Genomic DNA, 19,975 nt, shown 5'->3' on the forward strand with positions numbered 1-19,975 from the left:
CTCTAAGGCAGAGACTATGCACTAGATAATCGAGATTAGGGCCAGATGAACCCAAGAGTACTCCAAGATACTACCCTCTCGACGGCCTCTATCCTCCCTTTTATTCTGAGCTCGTAAGAACTCCTTTTCATCCGCAGTCAGCGCTTTGGACGGACGCCGTGGTGACCGAGAGTGATGATGGCGATGCGACGAAGAGTGCCGATCACGGCCCATTACAGAGAACACACCAACCCTGTCTGACATCGCGCATGCCTCGCTGTCGTCGTCGTCACGCATACCATCAACAATTCCTCAGCCACCTAACCAAGTCTACTCTGGGGCCCATAATGCGGGAGATCTCGACAAGAACTATTCGTAACTTGGCTTGTAAATTATCTAAAATCCAATACTGCTCTCTAGAGGCCCCTCCCTCAGTTACAGCTCCAACCCAAATATCTCCGAGTTGGTGCTACTCGGTGCTGTATCAGGCACAGTGCACCATATTCCGCCGAAACGCCATGTACATTTGCCCTGGAATCCCCCGGTTGGCAATGTTATGGTGTAATTAGAATTAACGAGACCTAGTCCAATTTCAATACGTAGCGTTCATAAAATTAACCTATCATATCTAATATTAATACAGAGTATTTATTCCTGCTACTCAAGTGAACATCATTTTTATGGCCGAAAAAACGTCGGGTGCCGGGATCGAACCCGGCAAGACAACGAGGACAATTTGGGGCACATATGCCAAGATATCCGTTGAGGTTGCCACAGTCAAGATACCAATTAGGTCCCCAAGAGTTCCATCGAGTAGATCGGGAGATTCTCATGTCGGGTACATAACGATCAAATTCTCTAACCCTCCCTGTCTCCCGCAGCTGGGCTTTACTCTGCACCTCATCCCAGTCGTTTTGACATGTAAATGTCTCTGCTACGCTCCCTACCGCCCCTCCTTCCTCTCGGCATCCTCACCTTGGCCCTAGCCTTCCTAGCCGGGCCTGGCTATTGGTGCATTGCAGTGGGGATGATGACACTCACTTATTTAGTCTCAGGGCTACTCCTTTTGGTCCTGTGGAAACATTTCAGGGAGGATCGACACACGCTGAAGATTATGGGTATCTTCTACTGCTGCGGTGCCACGGGGGCCATTCTGACCGCTCTCCCTCTAGCGAAAGTAATGATAACAGTATAATTGTAGTCCTTATGAGCCTCTCCATTCTCAGCTAGCCTTAAAGACCTGGTCCACACTCTCCTCGTCCTGCGTTATGATGGTGCCACAGTGCTGCGGGGTCGACGAGCTCTTGCCGGGCCCAGTTACTAGGTGTTCCCCTAGCTTGACTCCATGCAGATCCTCAGAAAACTGCATCGCAGCGGGAATGACTGACTGTCGCGTTGAGCTGAAACCTTCTAATAATGGTAATGAATGAACTTTGGTTAACTTGCGTATTCGAGAAAAAGATCGTGTCGAGGGAATCTGATGTTTCTACTCGCAAGGCTCCATGCCAACCTCTGGTTGTGATCATGCTTCTTAGGGTCTCTTACATGCTCGTTACTCCTTGGATGGGAATGGGTAATGACACCAGGGCTCATAGAAGAGTGCAGCAAGGCTCTCTGGTTCCTACTCGTTTGGTTCATCTATCGTAAGTTATCGAAGACCAACACCTCAACACAGTGTCGACTTCTATACGCCATGGCTGTCGGTGCTGGCTTCGAGACGAGCGAAAACATCAGGTATCTTCGGGCTTTATGCAGTGTTCGGACTCTTCTATCGCCAGGTACGCCTTCCCTGAACTGGTGTCCATGGACTATAGTCTCTGGCCGTATATATTTCAATTGGATTTCGCCCCCGACGTCTTCACGCATCTTCGCTTCATCGCCTGCCTCCATAGGAGTGTGTCTTCCTTCCTGCACGTTATTTGGACGGGTTACTTCGGTAGCTACCTTTCTCGGACTGCACTATTGCTTTCGATCGCCTTGCATGGCTTATACGATTTCTTTGGTACACTTAGTCAGACTCACGAAGCTTCAGGTGGTTATACGTACGTCAACGTTTATGTTGGTAAAATAGGAATATTTATTACCGTTGCCGTGTCACTACAGCTCTTCGCCGATCGTGTGATGAGCATCTCTGAGGTCGACCTTGGAGATGAAGAGGATGATCTGCCGCTCACAAGAACCCAATCGTTATACGATCCAGTTCAATATAGTGGTCTAATACCACGGAGAACTCTCACCACACAGCGCTCTCGATCCTTCAAGACCGCAGCTAACGTGTTCAAGGAGTGCATAGAGGAGAGGAACCACGTTAATGATTGGGCAGCGTCGATGAGCTTGCCTTCACATTCTAGTTCTGCGACGGCCTATATGGTTTCCTATTCCTCCATTCTTGCGTTGCGAGTCGCCATATTGCGGCCTTCTCCAGATTGAATTTAAAGCTGCTATGGAGTCTTCTTCAGCGGCTTGTGATGACTTTCTCCGTCTTGACTCTCTGCCAGCAACGGCCATAGTATCTCTAGTAGGAGAAGGTAACCTGCATGCTGTAGTTACCATTGCTAACACTGGTAACCCGACCCTAGATGACGAGCTGCAGTCAGGAAAAGTAATGCTGTTCATGGACGCTGCTGGAGTGCCTCGTTTTCTCAGCTGATTCGCATTTGCAAGGCGCCGGTTAGCAGGCAAGCGGCGATAGAGCGGTCAGAGCACTACTTGGTCGTCTCTGCAGCCCTGGGTGGAGAGTATCTTCCGGATGAACACCCTCCTAAAGTATTGGTTCTCGCGCGAGGAGTGCTCCGTGCGATTGACGAACAAGTTGGCCATTACCGTGTTCGGAAACGAATTGACAAATGCCCAACATTTGAAGGTGTGCTGCTGGTTATTGCCGAGAACCCTACATAATGAAGCTCTCAGGTGCATGCTTCACGACATCAACTTCGGGTGATCAGTGCCATGCACAGATCATGACAGACATCTCGACCAACCTTGGTGCTGATACGATAACATTTGAGTTGAAGCCTAAGTGTGGTATCCGTGCTGTCCCTGGGTACCCTTGTCGTTTCGTGATGCAGCGTAGTGATGATCCTGGCTTCGACCTCGACAAGTTCTACGATCCATACAGGCTCTATTTCGGACATGATATCTATGGTGAGGTGAAGAAGCTCTTTGACCAGAGACCTCGAGGCTTCCTGAAGTTGAGATCGCCTGGGACTCTGTCGACTTTACCGCGAGATGCTGTTTGTGAGGCCATCTCAACAGTGCTTCGTTCGACGCCAATCTTATCTCGGTTAGCAGCCTTGCAGAACTATGCTTCGATAGATGAGGCACTACCAGACTTCGCGGCTAAGCTCTGGGAATGGCTTGTCGAGCAATGCCGGCTCGATCCAAGCATAGTGATTCGGCATCACTATCCTCATACTCTACCTAGTGTGGAAGAGTTCCGATCATTCGAAGCTGTTCATGATATCGGTAAAGTCACTGAATGGCTGTCCATATTTCTACTAGGCCGTATGGCCATGGACGTCAGTCTGTTTCTATCCTTTTCCCCGCAGGCAGTCGGTCCTCCGTTCAATCAAGTTGATGAGGTGGATGCCGGAGAGCTCTTTCCAGGGCATCGCGGAAAGCCTCTGTGGTGTCGTCTCACTGTTATCGACACCGATCCCAAGCCTTTCAGTAAGCTGCCCTTCTACTTTGGTCAACTGGCCAAGTGCAAGGTGAAATTTGAGGAGCATTCTCCAGCAGTCACTGAGTGATTTAAATGTGGCGTATACTGTTTCAGCATCATTTTATAGTATTTTTCGTAATGAAGGAGTAAACGAAAATGCTGTTCCCATGTACGCTTGGGTGCGAATGATCAATGCCTTGTAGTTGTTCGAGTGAGACCTTGGATCCTGGGTGATGAATTTAAAAGGGAAAGGCGCTACTGTGCCACGAGTTCTTCCAATATTCGCCCTCGGTCTAACTCGATCTACCATCATAACAACATATCATTTCCCGCAGTGCAGTAATTTACAATTCGATCTACATTTTCGGATATAGTCTAGCCACAATGTGGAAGTGTACCGCCTTTCACGAATCGTGAATCGTGATGGATAGCGCAGAGCTTTAGCTCGCCTTACTCAGGATCAATGATCACCATCGGCTGGCGGAACGGCAGATATTTCTATATCCTCTCTGCCTTTGTTTAAAGTTGACCATTCACCCAATCAACGAGTCTGAGCACAGTACACGAGCCAATGAGATACGTCAGCAATCACGTATGTAGATCGATAGAAGGCTGGCTGCGGACCAGCGATAGATTTCAACGAGGTTCGGCTGTCTCTCTCAATTCCGTGAGGGGCTCTCTTGCGTCCGCGCCGACGTCGTCTGGTAAGGAGTGAATCCCAAGATGTTCAGCGACATCCCCATCGAGCCCATGGTGATCCGTCACTTGGTGGCTACGATCTTATTCGTGTATGTGACAACTGTTGTGACCAAGAATGTGTGGTCAAGCTCCGATACTACCACTCTCATGCGTCGGGTTTGCGTCTCCGCAGACACTGGATACTCAATGATAACTTCGCAAGACTGGCCCTACCTAGTGGTTACTACATGGCTTTCGACGTGTGTGTTGAGTCGATACGAGCTGTTCCTCCTCGACTACTCTTGTTAGTGAAACGCCGTGTGATAGATTTTCTACCTGAGAAAAAAAATCGTACTGCTGGGGTGCTCCACATCCCTACAGCAGTCCTTGGAATCTGCCATTCTATCATTGCAGCACTCACTTTCATCAACACAACAGGTTGTTTAGCGCTCGCCTCACGGATACTTCGCTAGGTCACACACTTTCCCTCTTATCGGGGATGGTGGTACGATCCCCAGCTGGGGAATTTCTCCGTCAGAAACCGTACCGTGTTTCTCTCTCATTTAAACATCCCTGCTTGATAATGGTGTGACTGCGGCTGTAACGAACAGTCGGCCTCTTTTGCGGCTGGCTCAATAGCACCACCAATACTCCTTGTCCCCCTTTCCTCCACTGGTCTCACATTTCATCCTGGCGGAGGAGCCCTGAGTAGCTCATCCTGGAATAGTTTATTGCGTATTAATATTGCGCGGTTATCGATCGTGTTGGCGTGCGCGGTAATCGCTGTGCGTTTCCCTAGCTTTCGGTGGTCGGCTTCGCATCATGCTGCATGACACATTACTCATGCGTTGCTTTACAGTGGTGAACTTTGAGTCGAAGGGTAGTGACTCATTCTGTCTGCTGTTTCGTCTGTCATTTCCACGCGAGTGGGTGCTCGTGATAATCGTTTTCGCCGCTCAAGCCTAAGGTAGCTGTCGTTGTTCAGGGACAGATTTCCTATTCCCTTTCGAGTACTCTCGCTCCATTGGTACATGGACACCTTATGTTATTATGCCTTGTAATATACGAGTTCCCTGCGGTCTTATGGTGGATTGACTTGTTTGAAGAGCCAACACCGACTCGTTGGGTCGGGTCTGTCACTGCTGCTTGTGTGTATGCTGCTTGCCATTCCCTCATTGTTCCGGCCATTCTTGTTCATGCCAATGTCAAGTTGTTCCTCTTATGAGGCTCAAGTTCAATTAGTGTCGTTTGCTCTTACGAGACCTCTGACTTGTATGGTTCTATGTCTAGCCCGCTTCGTTGTAGTCACATGGGAAGTTCCTCTAGAACCATCCTCCGCTCTCTTAGATTGGTTGTTTTTCTGTGTTTTTTTCTACGGGCGCTCTGCTCCTTAGCGTGATTTTTTCAGCGAGGCTTTCGGTGAGTCTCTTGATTGATTCATTTATCCTACTTCTATTAGAACGATGTTCATTCATAACCTCCGCGCTAATAGCAGTTAATACTGTTCTAGTTTCCTAAGTGCAATTGTGAAAAGAGTTGTTGTGCTAGTCCCTTTGGGATGTAGGCATCAGTGGCCCACTCGATGACAGCATTACATGCTCTTCTGTCGCTGATTCTGTGTCTCGATAACTGTAGTGTTGTGTGGGTTACGGTACCACGAATTTGATCAGCATCCAAGCACGCTCGTACGTACACATGAGTGCAAGGTCAGTTCGGCGTAGTACACCTCACCTTTCGGTTAGCAAGTGATTGTTGTATGGAGACCACTACGGCGGCAGCTGCAAGAACCACATCAAAAACCGCGTTGGCTACTTGTTCTTCGTCGACTGCCGATTCCACTGCCATGTCTGGTCCGTTGGGTGGGGAGCGATCTCTGCAGGAGGTAGAGGGTCCTGTTACTGTAGGTGAACCCATCCAACGGGGGAGTGGAATCCTGGAGGCTGTGAAGTTTCTGTCGGCACCTCATCGATCGTCGCAACAGCTACACAAGCTTTCACAGGGGGCATGTGCGGCGATGATGGAGGCTTATAATGCATCTGTCGTTTCTGATGAAAGAAACAGCAAGTTTGACGTAGAGCAGGCCTTGAACGAGCTTCTGGACAAGTACACTGAGTTGACGAAGGAGACTGTCGAGGAGTACCGCAATGAGCGAGATCGCGAACGTGGGGTTGGGCATTCGAGTGAGTCCTTGATGGGGAAGCGGTCTGCCAAGGTGGGAGGGGACGATGAGGGAGTTCGGAAGAGGAGGAGGATGAGAAGTGACGACGAGAGTAGTAGTGCCACCATGAGCAGCACCACAGCGGAGGTCCACAGGAGGGAGGGGACGCGGCGCGCCATAGCCCTACTCGATGTTGCCCAGGAAGAGGACGGAGACCACAAGGAAGATGATGATGATGAGGGGAGGAAGAGTCATCACAATAAGGGTAACAGTAAGACTTCTGTGAAGGGGAAGGTGAAGAAAAAGAGGCCGATATCTTTCAAGATCACAGATGCAGAACAGGTTAGCAAAATGGTCATTCACATAGTTTAAGTTCCTGTCTTTAGGTGACGAGGAAGTTCGTGAAGGCCATGAAGGCGGAGTGCTTGACGGTGACCGATCGGCAGAAGGCCCTGCGGGGTATATTTATGGGCTCATCGCCTGAACTTCGGGAGGCTGCTATTGCTAAGTAGGGATTCTTCATCGACTTCTCTCCGTTGTCGAGCTTTGTGTTTTTTTGCTCAGTTTTACGCACCATAAGGGCCTCGAGCTTATCGGTAGTTGGATGAAGGAGGTGAATAAAGACAAGGACCCAGAAGTGGGGCCTATGCTGGTTTACTTGGGGTGTTTGGAGCGAGTGGTCATGACCGTTGACCTGCTCAGAGCGACCAGTATCGGAAAGGTGACCAATACAGCAGCATGGGCTTCTTTCACGATCATTGATTCAGATGGTGACGGCCAGTGTGAAGGCCTTCAGTGGGAGGTCGGAGATGGTGGTCACTAATGGTAGACGTTTGATCGAGAAGTGGAAGAAGATTGCTTGCTCGAGCGGAGTGTCCCCTGGTGGGACGAAGCCTCAGAGCATCACGTCCCCTCCTCCCCCTCCTCCTGCAACTCCTCCAGGCGGCTTCAAGCCTGTGATCGCGGCTAAGTCCAGCGCCCCTTATGTCCCTGTTGTTGCCGCTAAGTCGAGTGCACCGCCTCCCTTATCTAAGTCTCCTACCACCAATGACAGCTCGGTTCCTGCCACGGCTGCTGCTACCGAAGCACCTTCCCCCCCACCCTCGAGGAGTGTTGGAAGTCCCCAGGCTGCGGCATCGAAGTAGGTGGTGCCTAGCGTTCTACAACGCTGAATGCCTTCTGACAGGTCTCCAGCACTCACGCTTCCTGTTGGTCGACGACGGCCGGCTGGTATGGACTCTTTGGAGGTGCGGGGCTCGCCTATGAACTCCCCACACTTCTCTCCACCTCCAGCTGTCCAGAGTGGATCAGGAAAGAGTCCTTCCGTTCCCTGCAAAGACAGTGGTACGTTCGAGGGTGACGTGCGCATCTTCGTTGTATCGCTGATGTAGATACGGACCGTTCTAAGGTGTACTCGGAAGGTAGGCGGAGCTCTACCGATGATCTAGAGGGGCTCATGGACCTCATGAGCCCCGGGGGGAGAGACGACGACGATGCCCGAGAGGTCTCCATGAAGAATGTTACGGCTGAAGATGAGGAGGAGACTTCCTTCGGGGCTGTGCCCACCAACATAGAGGAAGATGATGACATGGCTGACATCTTAGGGTAGGGGGGAGCTCTCATTCTCGAGGTGTTGTTAGGCTGTACACTCAGGTTGATGGATCTGCCCGGTACCACTCCGGGCGAGTTCGATGATGACGATCATCCCGCGGGCCTGAATGGGGATCGAGCGGGGGTCTCTGCTGAGGATGAGGGAAATGGGCAGTCGAGGAAGCCGAGGTTACAGTGGAAGAAGGATGAGGAGCTCGTCAATATGGTCGTTTTCATCAAGAATGAGCCGTTATGGGACACTGTCCAGTAAGATCCGTCACCATTTCCCTCCTTGGTAGTTTTGTATTATTCTTCACTTTCAGAGCCATTAACGATGCTCGTGGTACTCACGTCACCTACGTTGAGCACGGACACACATCCAAGTTCATGGAGCAGCGTAAAAAGGAGGACGCAATGGTAGGTTCATACCACACAATCTTCAATTCACGAAGTCTCTCTCAGGGTGGTACGCAACTCCGGCACCAATACGGTCATTTAGACTCTGCCCCTGCGGCAACTGGGGCCTCGCCATCCCGAGGGAAACGGTCCACTGCAGCTGCTTTGCTCGCGAGCCTCGGTGGGTCTTCGTCGTCATTGGAAGATTCCAACACCGCTACTTCCGACAACATTGGGGAGAAGGTCATCTGGCTGAAACAGCTCCCTATGGTGATTCTGCCGACTGATTGTACGCGTGTCATTGGCCAGCTGAAGAGCTACGAACGACAGGACCTTGCTGATCTTCATGGTGGACGTACTGAAGTTTTTTACTCGCCTGAAGCGGGTGTTCGCATACCGGATTCTCCGGCCGAACCCGCTCCTGGTCGCTCGGTGTTCCTCATGGCGCCTGATGCGCTGCAGAACGAAACCGTTGAGGTGAAGCTGAAGGTGAAGGACAGTAAAAGTCGTAAAAAGGCCGCATCTGCGGTGGCAGTGCCCCCTAGGGCTGACGAGGATACGGGCGTTGTGGTCCTGGACGAGGGTCTTGAGGGCTCCCCTGGTGCTCCCCAACAGCCGTCCTTAACGGAGGTTTCGCCTGTCAGTAGCGACGATAGCGTGCCTGGTGTACAGGATCAGGAGGACCAGATATTAGCAGCGTTGATTACGGCCTCCACCGGTGGCCCTATAGGTGACGGGAAGGGCCCATTGGGGTCGGCTGCTGGGGAAGTGCGGTTCGAGAGTGAATTCGTGAAGTTAGATCCGGGGCTACAGGAAGCCATCATCAAGAGTGAGCAGTTCCTGAAACTGTTCCAGGACCAGCCGTGGTTGATGATAAACCTGACAACAGACTCTCTTGGTCGGATCGGGAAGATGATGGACCTGTACAGGGAGAAGGCGAAGGAAGAAGCAGAGGAGGAGGCCCAGAAGAAGAAGCGAGAGGCCCAGGCCCAGGCCCAGCAGGCCCAGATGGCCGCGGAAATGCAGGCCAAGTTGGGTCACAGCCCTTCCCCTACTCCTGATGATATCTCGAGCTCAGCGGCAGAGTCGTCACCGAGTCGGACGGCGGAGAGCTATGAGAAGCGTGGTTGGGGGGTTACGTCTATCCTTACTAGTCTCAAGGAGCAGGTTCGAACTCACGTGAGGAGTGAGGTAGCGGCTGCTGCTACGCATAGCACCCCTTCTGGTGGTGGTAAGGGCTGGCTTGGTAGCTACGGTCGGGGAGGGGGATGGTACCCAAGCGTGCCTGGTGGGGGGTCTTCTACTTCGTCCAAAGGGTATGGTGAAGGTTGGGATGATACCTCTGGTGGGCAAGGTTGGGCATCATCCACGAGGAAGCAGGACGGTGATGGTTCGTACCACCTCCCTTCTGAACATTCAGTATCGTCCTCGTCTGGTACCACTGGTTATGCTGACGCCAGTCGTAGGTACGGTGGTGGTGCTGAGAGCTACAAGGATCGTTATACGATGGGTGGTGGGAAGGGAGGTGGGAGGCATGGGGGCTATGGTGGTGGTCAGCACCAAGAGGAATACGGAAAGGGTGGTGGAAAGGGCGGATACCATGGCAAGGGTAGTGGGGGTTATAAGGGTGGTGGTGGATACGGCTGGGGAGGAGCTTCTGGAGGGTATCGGGGCAACTCTGGTGGATGGAACAACAAACGACAGCAGCATTGGCCTTCTCCTCCTCCTTCCTCTACTACCGATGGTGCTCCCTCTCGGCCGAACAAGCATCCTCGAACCACTGCTTACTCCTCTTCATGGAAGTGAGGTTCAGTCGTTTTCGTCCATTATTGTCACTATTCTGTGCCCTATCACCGCTCATAATAGTCGTAAATTCGTTCTGTGTCACCATTATCGCCTCCAATTTGTGTATCATTGGAAGATCATCTTCCTGGACAACCGCCATCACCGGCCCTCTCCTGCTTCTTCTCTATGGGATCCGTCGGTGGTCTGTACCGAAGCACCGTAGTTGTATCGTCAACGTCATTGTTGTGTTGGTCACACCCAAGGAGGACTGTTGGTGTCAGTAGCAATGGGAAAGAAGGGAGGATCCCCGAAAAAATCTAAGAAGCAGCTAGAGGAGGAAGCTCTGAGGGCCAGAGAGGAGGCTAGGAGAGGTGGGGACTCACTGGCCTGATGTTGGGGAGTATCTTGTGGTATCTAGAGGCTGAAGCTGGTAAGATACGGCAGATGTCCGCTCGGCTGACTGCCGATGCTGAGGCTAGGATAGGTCTCGATCGAGAGAGGGAGAAGGGCAAGGAGGAAAAAGTGGGGGCTATGGGTTGTACAGTGCGTTGAAGTAGTACTAAGATTCGGCTCGAGCTCGAGTCGGGCGAAGTAGAATATGGTAAGAGTCAGCGATGGGCTATAGTGAGCAAGATGAAGCAACAAGAGCGAGAGAAGAGAGAATGGGAGGAGTTTGCTGCCTGCACTCGAAGGCCCAACATTCGGCGGGAAGCGGACATCGTCACGTATGCACTCATCAGGACTGGGGTGATGGTGGACGGACATGCCTTGCAGGTATGAGCAGTGGCTTGAAGACGACGCTGAAGAGGCTAGGCTCTACTCTGTATCGTGTAGTGAGCCTGGGATAGGATCATGCTCCAATGAAGGAAGTACTCTCTGGTCGAGGGTCTCAGTATGAGCGCGCACCTGATCTCATTCGTTTCTGTGTTGTGACTGTAGTAGATGGAGACCAGCAATTCCAACGGCTCCACTTGAGCCTTCTGGTTCAACCGGGTTCACCTTGTCAGAAAGTGTGCGTCAACTGAATTATTCTCTACTATTAGTATGATTCGACCGCACGGGGGCCAACTCTGTATCATGACAGTTTCAATCTAGGATTCTCTCCCAGGTACGCCCTTCACAGCAGTCCACCTCGAGCCAGCCGCTGCCGAGACTTCCGTCCAGGCCGTCCTGGCTGATTTCCATCGCTGCAGCGTCGAGAGGGCCTTGGCCGTCGGCCACTTCACCGAATTCCTCGTGGCAGACCTCTTCCAAGGGTAGCCTTCCTTTTCCATTGTTCTTACCACCTTTCAAGGTACCTCCGAGCGCTGGCGGACGCCGACACTAGGATGATGATTCGGTCTTTGGACCATATTGAGAGGATCAGGACCACCGGTCGGCACTCACCTCGTGTCTTTGTCTTTGACGTCCATGTTAGCTTTGGCTCGGCACCTGGACTACGCCACTGGGCATTTGATTCAGTTCGCGGATGAGATAGAGGCCATCAACGTCGATGAGGTTCAAGGTACTTGGGGGCAGGTAACTTCCCTATTCTCAGTCGCGGCCCCATCGGTCTGTTGTCAGGTCCAAGATGACGTGTTTGTCGCTTTTTGGGCGTTCCTTCGGCCGGAAGGATTCGAAGGGAAGCAAATAGAGCTGCCCAAGTTCAAGATGGTATTCCTCTCTGTAGCAGCCCCACTGGGCATCCTTGGTCAGATCATCGAACTCCCCAAAACGGTGTCTCTGGGCAATAAGGGCCACGGAATCGGGGTCCGATGGCTGGTCACGGGGAGTCCCTCCAAGGTGCTCTTCTCAGGTCCGACTGGTATACACTCGTTACGACTCCAGCTGCTGCTTCGCTGATGCTGTGTTGAAGTCATTACAGTCTGGCAATGGGGATGGTGGTATTCCTACGTCCTCTGAGGAAGATACGGCAGAGGCCCAGTCTTGTGATAAGGGATGGCTCCGGCGGGACTACCTTGGCCGGCAGCCGACAGACCCTGGGTTCGGCAGAGAAGTGGGTGGTTCTTCCACTATAATGCCTCTTATGACCGTCCCTTCCCTTCAGAGTCCTCCACCACGCTATACCATTGGAGGCGTGGTCCACATCGACGTCGTGTCGGTCCCACAGCTGCGATCGAGAGAAAACGGCTGGCTGATACGGAGGCTGCCACCAGATGATGGACCTAACTACACTGTATGAGTCCCGAGTAGTGTAGCTGGTCTCGATGCCTGCTTGCTCAGAGGCTACCTTTCCCGTCTTCTATGAGCACAAGGGTGGCAGATCTTGGGAGCTGCAAAGTTGAGTATCGCCTCCCCGAGGGAATCGTCGTTGATAAGCCGCAAGTAAGGTGAGAAACAGCAGCGGAGCGAAGCGCTGATCTTTAGGTTACTTGGAGGGATATGGCAAGTCAGAGCTGGTCTGATAGAGGAATTGGAGAGGTTCAGTGGGAGTCTTCGACGAGGAAAGTCACATTTTCCGCGACACTCTTGGGGGCCTTCGCTGTCACTGTCTCTCGATTCGACCAATTTCCCTATCGCCAATGGTGGGTCCGGACCAAGCACTCGGGCCTATGCCTCTTTTATCAGGCGAATCTCCATCCTCCCGGCACTGAAGGGGTCGGCGGTCCATAGATGCTGGTTGACAGTGGTCACGGGTAGGGGCTCGTGAAGAAGTCCACGCAAGTGCAGTTGGTCGCTTCTTGCAGCCGTGGGGCTGCATGTAAAATTCGAGCTTGGTCCAGCAGGAGTTCACTTGGTCAGTCCCGAGAGGGATGAGCTGCGGCAGCTGAGAGTTGATGGGGAAGGACAGGGTGGGCCCGGTGGTGGTCTGTGGTCCCCTCCATGGTGCTCCAGGCATCTTCTGGTCGCCAGCCGTGCTACTGACAAGACTGAGGGACGCTGGTATCAATTTACTGCCAGTGGATGAGGACGCCCAGTGGTTAAAGAAGCCAAGGTCGCCTTTTGCTTGTCGTGGTGAGCTACAGTGTCAACTCTCAGGGAAGTGAAAGATGCGTCTGTTGAGCTCATGACTTGCAATGAAATCGCTGAGGTGGTGGCGATGTAGGCCTCAGTGTCACCAATGCTGTCACCATCTCTCTCCTAGGAGGTATGATATAGCTGGGTCGAGGCGCAACAATGCCCCCGAATGTGGGAAGGAGCGTATAGTGTTCCGGGCTAGGCCCAACTCTACCGGCGCTGGGCTCGATGATGGTGATAATGAGCAGCAGAAGGAATACAAGTAGGAAGGGTTCGCTCTGCTCCATCGTACCATTGAGTGTTCAATTTAGATCGATCATGGCGTGGTCCAATAAGTATGCTGTCATCTCGGCCACAGAGGAGTCGGAGTAAGCTCGTCAGCGGTGGCTCTCCCTCTACCTCTTCTCTCAGCTTCGACGAACCATTGGAAGCCCTGACTCACTACAGTGCCAGCATTGCCCTCACTGGCTCTACGGAGTCCCTCGCCACTGACGCTGACACCGCCCAGTGAGTGGCGTCAAGGGTCTTGTCTTGACATTTTTCTTGAAGGTACGTGGACTCTGTGGCCCAGACACTTCGCTTGACACGACTGCTTAGCTTTGGATGATCGTACATGATTGCCATGAATCGCTGTTGTATATTATGATGCTTGGGTTCAGGAAAGGATACGCCGTTTTAATCTGGGTAATTTATTCCGATGATGGGATTAACTAGCTCGCACATAATCGTTTGTCCATACAACGTTTGTTGAAGTTGCAATGGCCGTCTCTGAACTTCCTCGGTTTATCCTCGTTCTTAGCAGCGGTAGCAGTCCATCGTCCTCCTCCAAGGCCCTCACCAAACCAGGGGATGTCCTCACGATGGGCCGAATGCCCGACTGCGACATAGTTTTCAAGAGCAATGCCATCAGTGGCAACCACTATTCTCTTGCCTACCTCCAGGATGGACAGGTCAGATTGACCGATACCAGCTTTAATGGTGAGGGTCTTGGAGATGTGCCTCGAGTACGACTACCGGATGGTGTTGTGCATAGTTGAACAACTCGTGTTTTGGCTGAGCTCTCCTCAGAAGGCCATTGGGTCATTCATAGTCCTAATTTCAAATTCAAAATTCCATTTCGAACTGAAACTATGTCCTCTATTCTACGCACGGTTGTGTGGGCTATGATCATCATGCTTCATGCGTTGCCGATCTCAGGCACTTACGTAAACGGCGAATTGGTGGGTAAGGGAAAGACGGCGTCCATCCGTGCTGGTGATCGGATCGGTCTTGGCCGGCCTATGGCCAATTCTAAGGTCTCTCGTCAAAGCAAAAACGGCAGCGCCACTCGTGTACCATCCGTGAGCTTCCTGGTGGAATATACTGCGAAGGTAGTGGAAAGGGGAGTCACCACCTTGTGCTCAATTCTAATGTTTTCAGTTTGTCGACCCTCCCGGAGTCACCAATGTCCCTTCACCGTCGAGGCTGAGGGCTGCAAGTGCCCCTATACTCGATCGCGATGAGAAGGACATGCCGACGAAGTCCATACGGCCAATGAGTGCTGCGGTCCCTGGACAGGAAGGCAGCGTACTAGGTAATAGGGTAGGAGGGTAGGGGTGGGAGCATGGTTCGGCTTAGCAACTCCGGCTGACTTGAGCGTGAGGGCTGATAGTATGATGAAGACTCCTAAACAGGGCCCCACAGTACGCCAGATGAAGGTCGATCGAATACGGCAGCCTATCAATGTAGAAGAGTGGGGGAGGGTCGGGAGGAAGAAGTCTCCGTTCAGGTCAAGGCTGGGACCGAGAGGCGGGAGGTCTCTTTCGACTTGCCTAAGACCACCGGGGTAGCGCTGGACCAGGGCTCACAGCAGTCCTCACAGAGGGGAGATGAGAACCCTGAGTGACTGAAAGCTGGAGGGAAGCGCTGGAGTGTCCCTTATGGTAGGTCCGTGCTGAATGGTGGTACCATGGGCAGACCACGACCACAAGTCCGGACAGTGGTGACGGAGTCGGAGAATAGACGGTCCTTTGGTCTTGGTAGGGACCTCATGTAGTGTGCGGCTCATCTCTGGTCCTCGCCGGTGCATGTTGGCTCTGCCCGAAGAGGAAGGAGCGAGAGGAGTCCCTAGTGGGTGAGACCAAGGCCTTGAGGGCTAGACTGGCCAGTAGAGAGGGGGAGTTGGCTACGCTGGAGGAGAGGCTACAAGAGACCGAGTTGACCATGACTCTCAAGAAACGCAAGTTAACGTCTACCGAACAGAAACTTAAAGATGTACGCACTTGTGGACGGCTAAGGCCAACCTTGGGTTCGGCCCAGGCCCAGACGGAGGTCACGTCGACCAGGGAGTCTCTCTCGAACCTCCAGGAGGCCCACGCTGAGCTTAAGGCGAGATGCGAGGGCCTGGTGAATGCCACGAAGAAGTCCAAGGCAGAGAGGGAGGTTCTGGTGGAGAAGGTATGTCTAGATAGGGCATGGTGGCGCGTGAGGGTCCTCACCGTCAGTTGAACGCTGTGGAAGCGAGGGCGAACTCGACCGAGAGTGAGCTTCTCTACTGCCAGGAACAAGTCCATGGGCTACAGCAGAGCCTTGAGCAGGAATGTACAGTGGAGGGGTAGTGGCCACTGAGGAGGATCATGACAGGCGAGCAGTCGAGGAGTCTTTCGACGGACCTGGAGAATTGTCGTGGTCGCTGCACGGCATTGCAAGGGGACCTGGAGGAGACGTTGGGGAAGCTGCAGACGGTAGTGTAGGCATGCTGAGGGTGGCCCTAAGAACGAGACAGGCCCTGACTGATCGGACTGGTCTCTTGGCTGAGCTGGGAAGAGTGCATGAGGAACTCGAGGGCACCAAGGCTAGTGAGTGCCGTCGTCCTCTTTCCCTTTTCCATGGTTTTCTCAATAGTCACCAACAGGGAACTAGAGGCGGCCAAAGCACTGAGCACCGCTATAAGGGATAGTCTACAGGCGTAAAACATTACAATAGGGGTCGAGAGAGGCCCTCTGATAGGTTCGAGAGTAGGAAGGTGCCTGGTCTACCCCCTTCTAGAGCCCTTCCAGAGGTATCCACTATATCTCCAGTGAAGCTTAGAAGCGCTGACATGGTACTCGTAGTAGCAGTGGTAGGACGGATAGAGCAATGCTCAGGGTCCGGTAGAGCTCAGCCACACTGCTACGACTGTGAGGTCGATGACCCAGGAGGTGGTATCGGAGTTGGCACAGGTAGTGGTGTAATTGCAGGAGATAAGAGTATCTCTTTCTAGTCCCTCCCCAACGCTGCAATGACTTCCTCGTTGGCAATGGTAAGGCCCTCTTGGGCAGCTCCTACTATGAACACCACGCCTTTCAGTCTGTAGTGGAGGAAGGCCATCAGTCGATGACACAGTGCTCAGCGGTTGCCCAGAGGGACAATAGTACATCCTCGATAGACGGGTGGTGGAGGGGGAGGGGGATGAATCCTGGGGTGATGGCCCCTCCTGCCTTAGGGCCTCCTTGGGCTCAGCAGTGTCGGCTATGAGACGTGAAGGCAGTGTGGGCCATGAGGTACAGGCTCAATCAATCTTTAACAAAAGTAACAACCTCCAGGTCTCTGAAGATAAGGGCGGTCGAGGAAGGTCCGAGATTGTCGAAGGTAGTGGTCTGGTTGGTTGTGGTCCAGTCGGCCTGTTAGGCACGCAGATGATGAGGGCGACCGGAGAGGACGTGACTCGGGGAGGGTGCCCCAGTGGGTCGTAGGATGCTTGTACAGGTTGGAGAAGGGGACTCACGAGCGGAGCTTCTGCCAGCAACGGTTGGAATGCTCCAGCCCACTGTGGACTCGACTGAGCAGGAAGTGGCCATAGACGCTGATGACGAGTTCGAAGACTTTACTGAGGATATTCCGTCACTGCGCCACGAAAATAGTGAGGCTCTCCTGATGAGACCAGACTCGTCCGTGTCACCACCAGGCGTTCGAGGAGGGACTTTTGACGACTTCGACTTGGATGCCTCGCCTGGAGGGAAGAGACAGCGGCAGGAGGAGGCCTTTGCTGAGTAGTACTGTCCTGAGTGGGGAAAGGGTAGTGATGGTGCCCCTCAGTGACTTCGCTGACTTCGAGATATCCCAGCGTGGGACTGGTATAGCCGCGGGGGGTAGCAGTAGCAATGACAGCCTCCTGGCGGAATTGGACCTCGACGCCTTCTCCCCCTTGCCGCCTCCGAGGACGACCACCACCAATGGGCCACCAGCTGATGCCTCACGAGGGGTCATCGATGATTTGGCCGACTTTGACGATTTCTGACCGCTCTTCGGAGAAGTTTTCCACGTACAGTACATGATGTATCTTCGAGTCACTGCCGCCCAGTGGCTCCTCCCCAATGAGCATGTTTACGTCTGCAGTGTTTCTCTCCAGCCACTAAAGTGTCGCGTAATGGGGCTTCCCTTGATCGGGCAGACCTTTTTTATATGGATGCCATTACCGCCCTTACCGCCTCCCCCACCGGACCCTCCAGGGCCCGACGACTGCTGTGGCAGCGGGTGCTGCCCCTGTATATGGGATACGTAGGAGCGCCATAGGCGGACTGCCCCCTGTACGTAGTGTCAGCAGGTATTATGACAGTGTGGAGCGGTGGGAGGGCGACCATGGCTGGTCTCTAGAGGAATACGGTAGACTCCAAGCCCAAGAGGATGCTGACCATCAGATCACTGAGGACAGCCTGGACGCAGCTCGGTCCTCAACTACAGTGGGCGTAAAACATGCTCATGATGTTGTTGGTCTCTATTGGAGGCTACGGAGATCGGTAGAGGCTCTATGGGCTTTTGCTGCCTATCAGCCGCTTTTGTCAGTTGCTTCTTGCCCCTGGACTGGTCCGTCATCTGGCTGCCCACGCGCCGTGGCTCTGATATCGCCGCGAGGTCTCTCGTGCAATATAATTCGACGCGATAGTATCCTAATTTGACTCGAGGGCTTTGCGTTTCCAGTGGATACCGAGGACCTCAGTCAGTCCCCAGTCTAGAGTGCATGCCCCCTGCGGACGATCTCCTCCGTGAAGTGACGGCTGCGGCATCACAACTGCCAATATGGAGACAGTCACTTCGGCCCCTCATCAAAGAGGATCTCCTGAGGCATCTGAGAGAACATGGAATTCAGCGTTATTCGGAGGTTGAGTTTAAAGAAGAACGCCAGGCGGTCATGGCCGAGGTCTTCGGGACCCATTCGGACCAGTTGAAGGACCTTCAAAACTGCTTGGGCCATGTTATCGAAGAGAAAATTACCAACAGCCTGCTGATGGACGTCGGTACTGCTGACCAGGATGCTTTGGAGAGGGCCGTCGACCTGGCCGCTAACGCTGCCGTAACCCTACTGGGTCGACTACGACACATCGATGTGAGGCTATTCGTCCCTCGGTTGGTGGCAGCTAGGCCCAACGACCGCCTCCGACGGATCCTTTGGGATCGACTTCTATTGAAAAGCGATAGTCACAGGCCGGACCATGCAAAGGAGTGTTCGTACCGACCCCGGGACCTCCCACAAGACATCCTGGGCTCTTCCGATCACCGGCTGTCGCACAGTCAGACTGCTGAGGTTGAGCGTCTGGTAGCAGCTAGTCCTGAGACTGAGCCCACCGAGTCCTCGGTCTTTACAGCGGTGGTTCTCGTACTGGTCTACGGCGTTGGTCCGGCTAACCCTAGGAGGTACGAGGGGATGTTGTCGTCAACGAAGGCCTGGGATGCAGCCGTCTCTCATTGCTCGGACCTTGATGCTGGCTCCTGGATAAGGCGGCGGTTCGTGGATGCCAGGGTGCACCAGGAGGCCACTAAGCTGATCTGGGACGAGCTCCTATTGGCAGCCTGTTGGTCCCCCGCTGCCGTGCCGGAGGTGCTCGCCATCTGCACTAGGGTTCTCCTGGAACTCATAGGAAGGTCCTCTGGTGTGGTCTCTGGTACAGTCTTCCTGGAAGCTCTGAGGTCCAGGAGGTCCGATCTGCTGGAGGTCATCTGTGGCAGAGGATCGGAGTCGATCGCTGAGGTATCCTCCTGTAGCTCATTGCCTGACCATTTGCCCCAATATGGGACCTCGTTGGACCATGGGGAAGCTCATAATGGTCACCACAATGATCCTTCGGAAGGGGTCGATGCGGCCACCCAGACCGAAGAGGACCTTTGGAATGGTCATGGTCGGCCAGGCTTGGCGGTCGAGCCGTGGTCATCGTATGTCACCGACTTGATGGCCAAAGGGGGTGGTCGAGTTGGTTTGTCCGTGGAACTGCGGGATGGGAGGAGGATTCAACTACCCATCATCAACCCCTTCGGACTAGTGGACTCGGTATCTGAGGTCCTACGCACTGTGTCACCATTCCGTGTCACCATGGCCTTCAGATAGTCGAGCACTGCCTCATTCATGGAGTTGATGGCTCCTCCTCCTCCCCGATCACTACTACTGCCCTCCGAAGAGATATTTCAAAAGCTGTGGCCACCAGGTTCAACGACGACAACGAAGTCCTTGATGATAGAGGTGTTCACGTCAGGAAGGTGACGGTGAAGCTCGGTGGGTCAGGTGTGCCCTCTTGGCCCCCTGAGGCTGTGGACTATCCCTCAGGTGCTGTCGAGCCCACTCTCTGCGTCGCTTTACCCACAGCGTCATCGGAGTCGGCCGAGCTCTTAAATGTGTGTATGCGTGCAGTTGGACGGGCCCAGCTCGACGATCAAGCTCTAGTGATGAAGGCAGTTGAATATCTCATGTCGCACCTTGCTCACGATACTGAGTAGTCGTCTCTTATCATCTGTTGTTGCGCTGAGAGTCCCGCCATCGA

At 53.3% G+C, this 19,975-nt stretch overlaps 7 protein-coding genes across 7 annotated transcripts in view; 6 read left to right on the plus strand and 1 right to left on the minus strand.

Annotated features, from left to right (window-relative positions):
- Positions 1 to 213, minus strand: part of Pmar_PMAR024489 (RNA helicase-1, putative) — a gene marked incomplete at both ends in the record, with an annotated part of 5,477 nt that extends 5,264 nt beyond the window's left edge. The window contains one exon of the mRNA XM_002767248.1: positions 62 to 213. Within this exon, the coding sequence (XP_002767294.1) occupies positions 62 to 213 (152 nt within the window). The remainder of the gene's footprint in view (positions 1 to 61) is intronic.
- Positions 214 to 1,672: 1,459 nt separating this feature from the next.
- On the plus strand, positions 1,673 to 2,197 carry Pmar_PMAR024490 (hypothetical protein; the record flags this gene model as incomplete). The annotated part of the gene is made up of 4 exons (XM_002767249.1): positions 1,673 to 1,713; positions 1,758 to 1,915; positions 2,012 to 2,115; positions 2,180 to 2,197. 4 exons carry the CDS (start codon positions 1,673 to 1,675, stop codon positions 2,195 to 2,197), a joined length of 321 nt encoding a protein of 106 aa, XP_002767295.1.
- A 679-nt stretch (positions 2,198 to 2,876) lies between these two features.
- On the plus strand, positions 2,877 to 3,728 carry Pmar_PMAR024491 (hypothetical protein; the record flags this gene model as incomplete). Its single annotated transcript, XM_002767250.1, has 1 exon — positions 2,877 to 3,728. The coding sequence occupies one exon, from the start codon at positions 2,877 to 2,879 to the stop codon at positions 3,726 to 3,728; it is 852 nt and encodes a 283-aa protein (XP_002767296.1).
- Positions 3,729 to 6,335: 2,607 nt separating this feature from the next.
- Positions 6,336 to 10,448, plus strand: Pmar_PMAR024492 (hypothetical protein; the record flags this gene model as incomplete). The annotated part of the gene is made up of 9 exons (XM_002767251.1): positions 6,336 to 6,818; positions 6,863 to 6,984; positions 7,041 to 7,197; positions 7,244 to 7,617; positions 7,663 to 7,820; positions 7,868 to 8,081; positions 8,130 to 8,333; positions 8,390 to 8,483; positions 8,529 to 10,448. 9 exons carry the CDS (start codon positions 6,336 to 6,338, stop codon positions 10,266 to 10,268), a joined length of 3,546 nt encoding a protein of 1,181 aa, XP_002767297.1. The 3' UTR covers positions 10,269 to 10,448.
- Positions 10,449 to 10,533: 85 nt separating this feature from the next.
- Positions 10,534 to 13,716, plus strand: Pmar_PMAR024493 (hypothetical protein; the record flags this gene model as incomplete). The annotated part of the gene is made up of 19 exons (XM_002767252.1): positions 10,534 to 10,618; positions 10,666 to 10,769; positions 10,812 to 10,972; positions 11,022 to 11,080; positions 11,356 to 11,503; positions 11,542 to 11,621; positions 11,665 to 11,765; positions 11,811 to 12,008; positions 12,043 to 12,243; positions 12,295 to 12,423; positions 12,471 to 12,572; positions 12,615 to 12,772; positions 12,816 to 12,883; positions 12,935 to 13,039; positions 13,083 to 13,182; positions 13,227 to 13,289; positions 13,336 to 13,467; positions 13,517 to 13,573; positions 13,617 to 13,716. 19 exons carry the CDS (start codon positions 10,534 to 10,536, stop codon positions 13,714 to 13,716), a joined length of 2,151 nt encoding a protein of 716 aa, XP_002767298.1.
- A 247-nt stretch (positions 13,717 to 13,963) lies between these two features.
- Positions 13,964 to 17,463, plus strand: Pmar_PMAR024494 (hypothetical protein; the record flags this gene model as incomplete). The annotated part of the gene is made up of 15 exons (XM_002767253.1): positions 13,964 to 14,183; positions 14,403 to 14,575; positions 14,625 to 14,778; positions 14,823 to 14,929; positions 14,974 to 15,086; positions 15,132 to 15,186; positions 15,228 to 15,641; positions 15,689 to 15,785; positions 15,828 to 15,928; positions 16,331 to 16,405; positions 16,447 to 16,535; positions 16,669 to 16,814; positions 16,854 to 16,885; positions 16,932 to 17,215; positions 17,262 to 17,463. 15 exons carry the CDS (start codon positions 13,964 to 13,966, stop codon positions 17,461 to 17,463), a joined length of 2,262 nt encoding a protein of 753 aa, XP_002767299.1.
- An 891-nt stretch (positions 17,464 to 18,354) lies between these two features.
- Positions 18,355 to 19,931, plus strand: Pmar_PMAR024495 (hypothetical protein; the record flags this gene model as incomplete). Its single annotated transcript, XM_002767254.1, has 3 exons — positions 18,355 to 19,497; positions 19,542 to 19,710; positions 19,762 to 19,931. 3 exons carry the CDS (start codon positions 18,355 to 18,357, stop codon positions 19,929 to 19,931), a joined length of 1,482 nt encoding a protein of 493 aa, XP_002767300.1.
- Between the last annotated feature and the right edge of the window lie 44 nt (positions 19,932 to 19,975).

This window comes from Perkinsus marinus (assembly GCF_000006405.1).
Source record: "Perkinsus marinus ATCC 50983 genomic scaffold scf_1104296970858, whole genome shotgun sequence".
Lineage (NCBI taxonomy): Eukaryota > Perkinsozoa > Perkinsida > Perkinsidae > Perkinsus > Perkinsus marinus.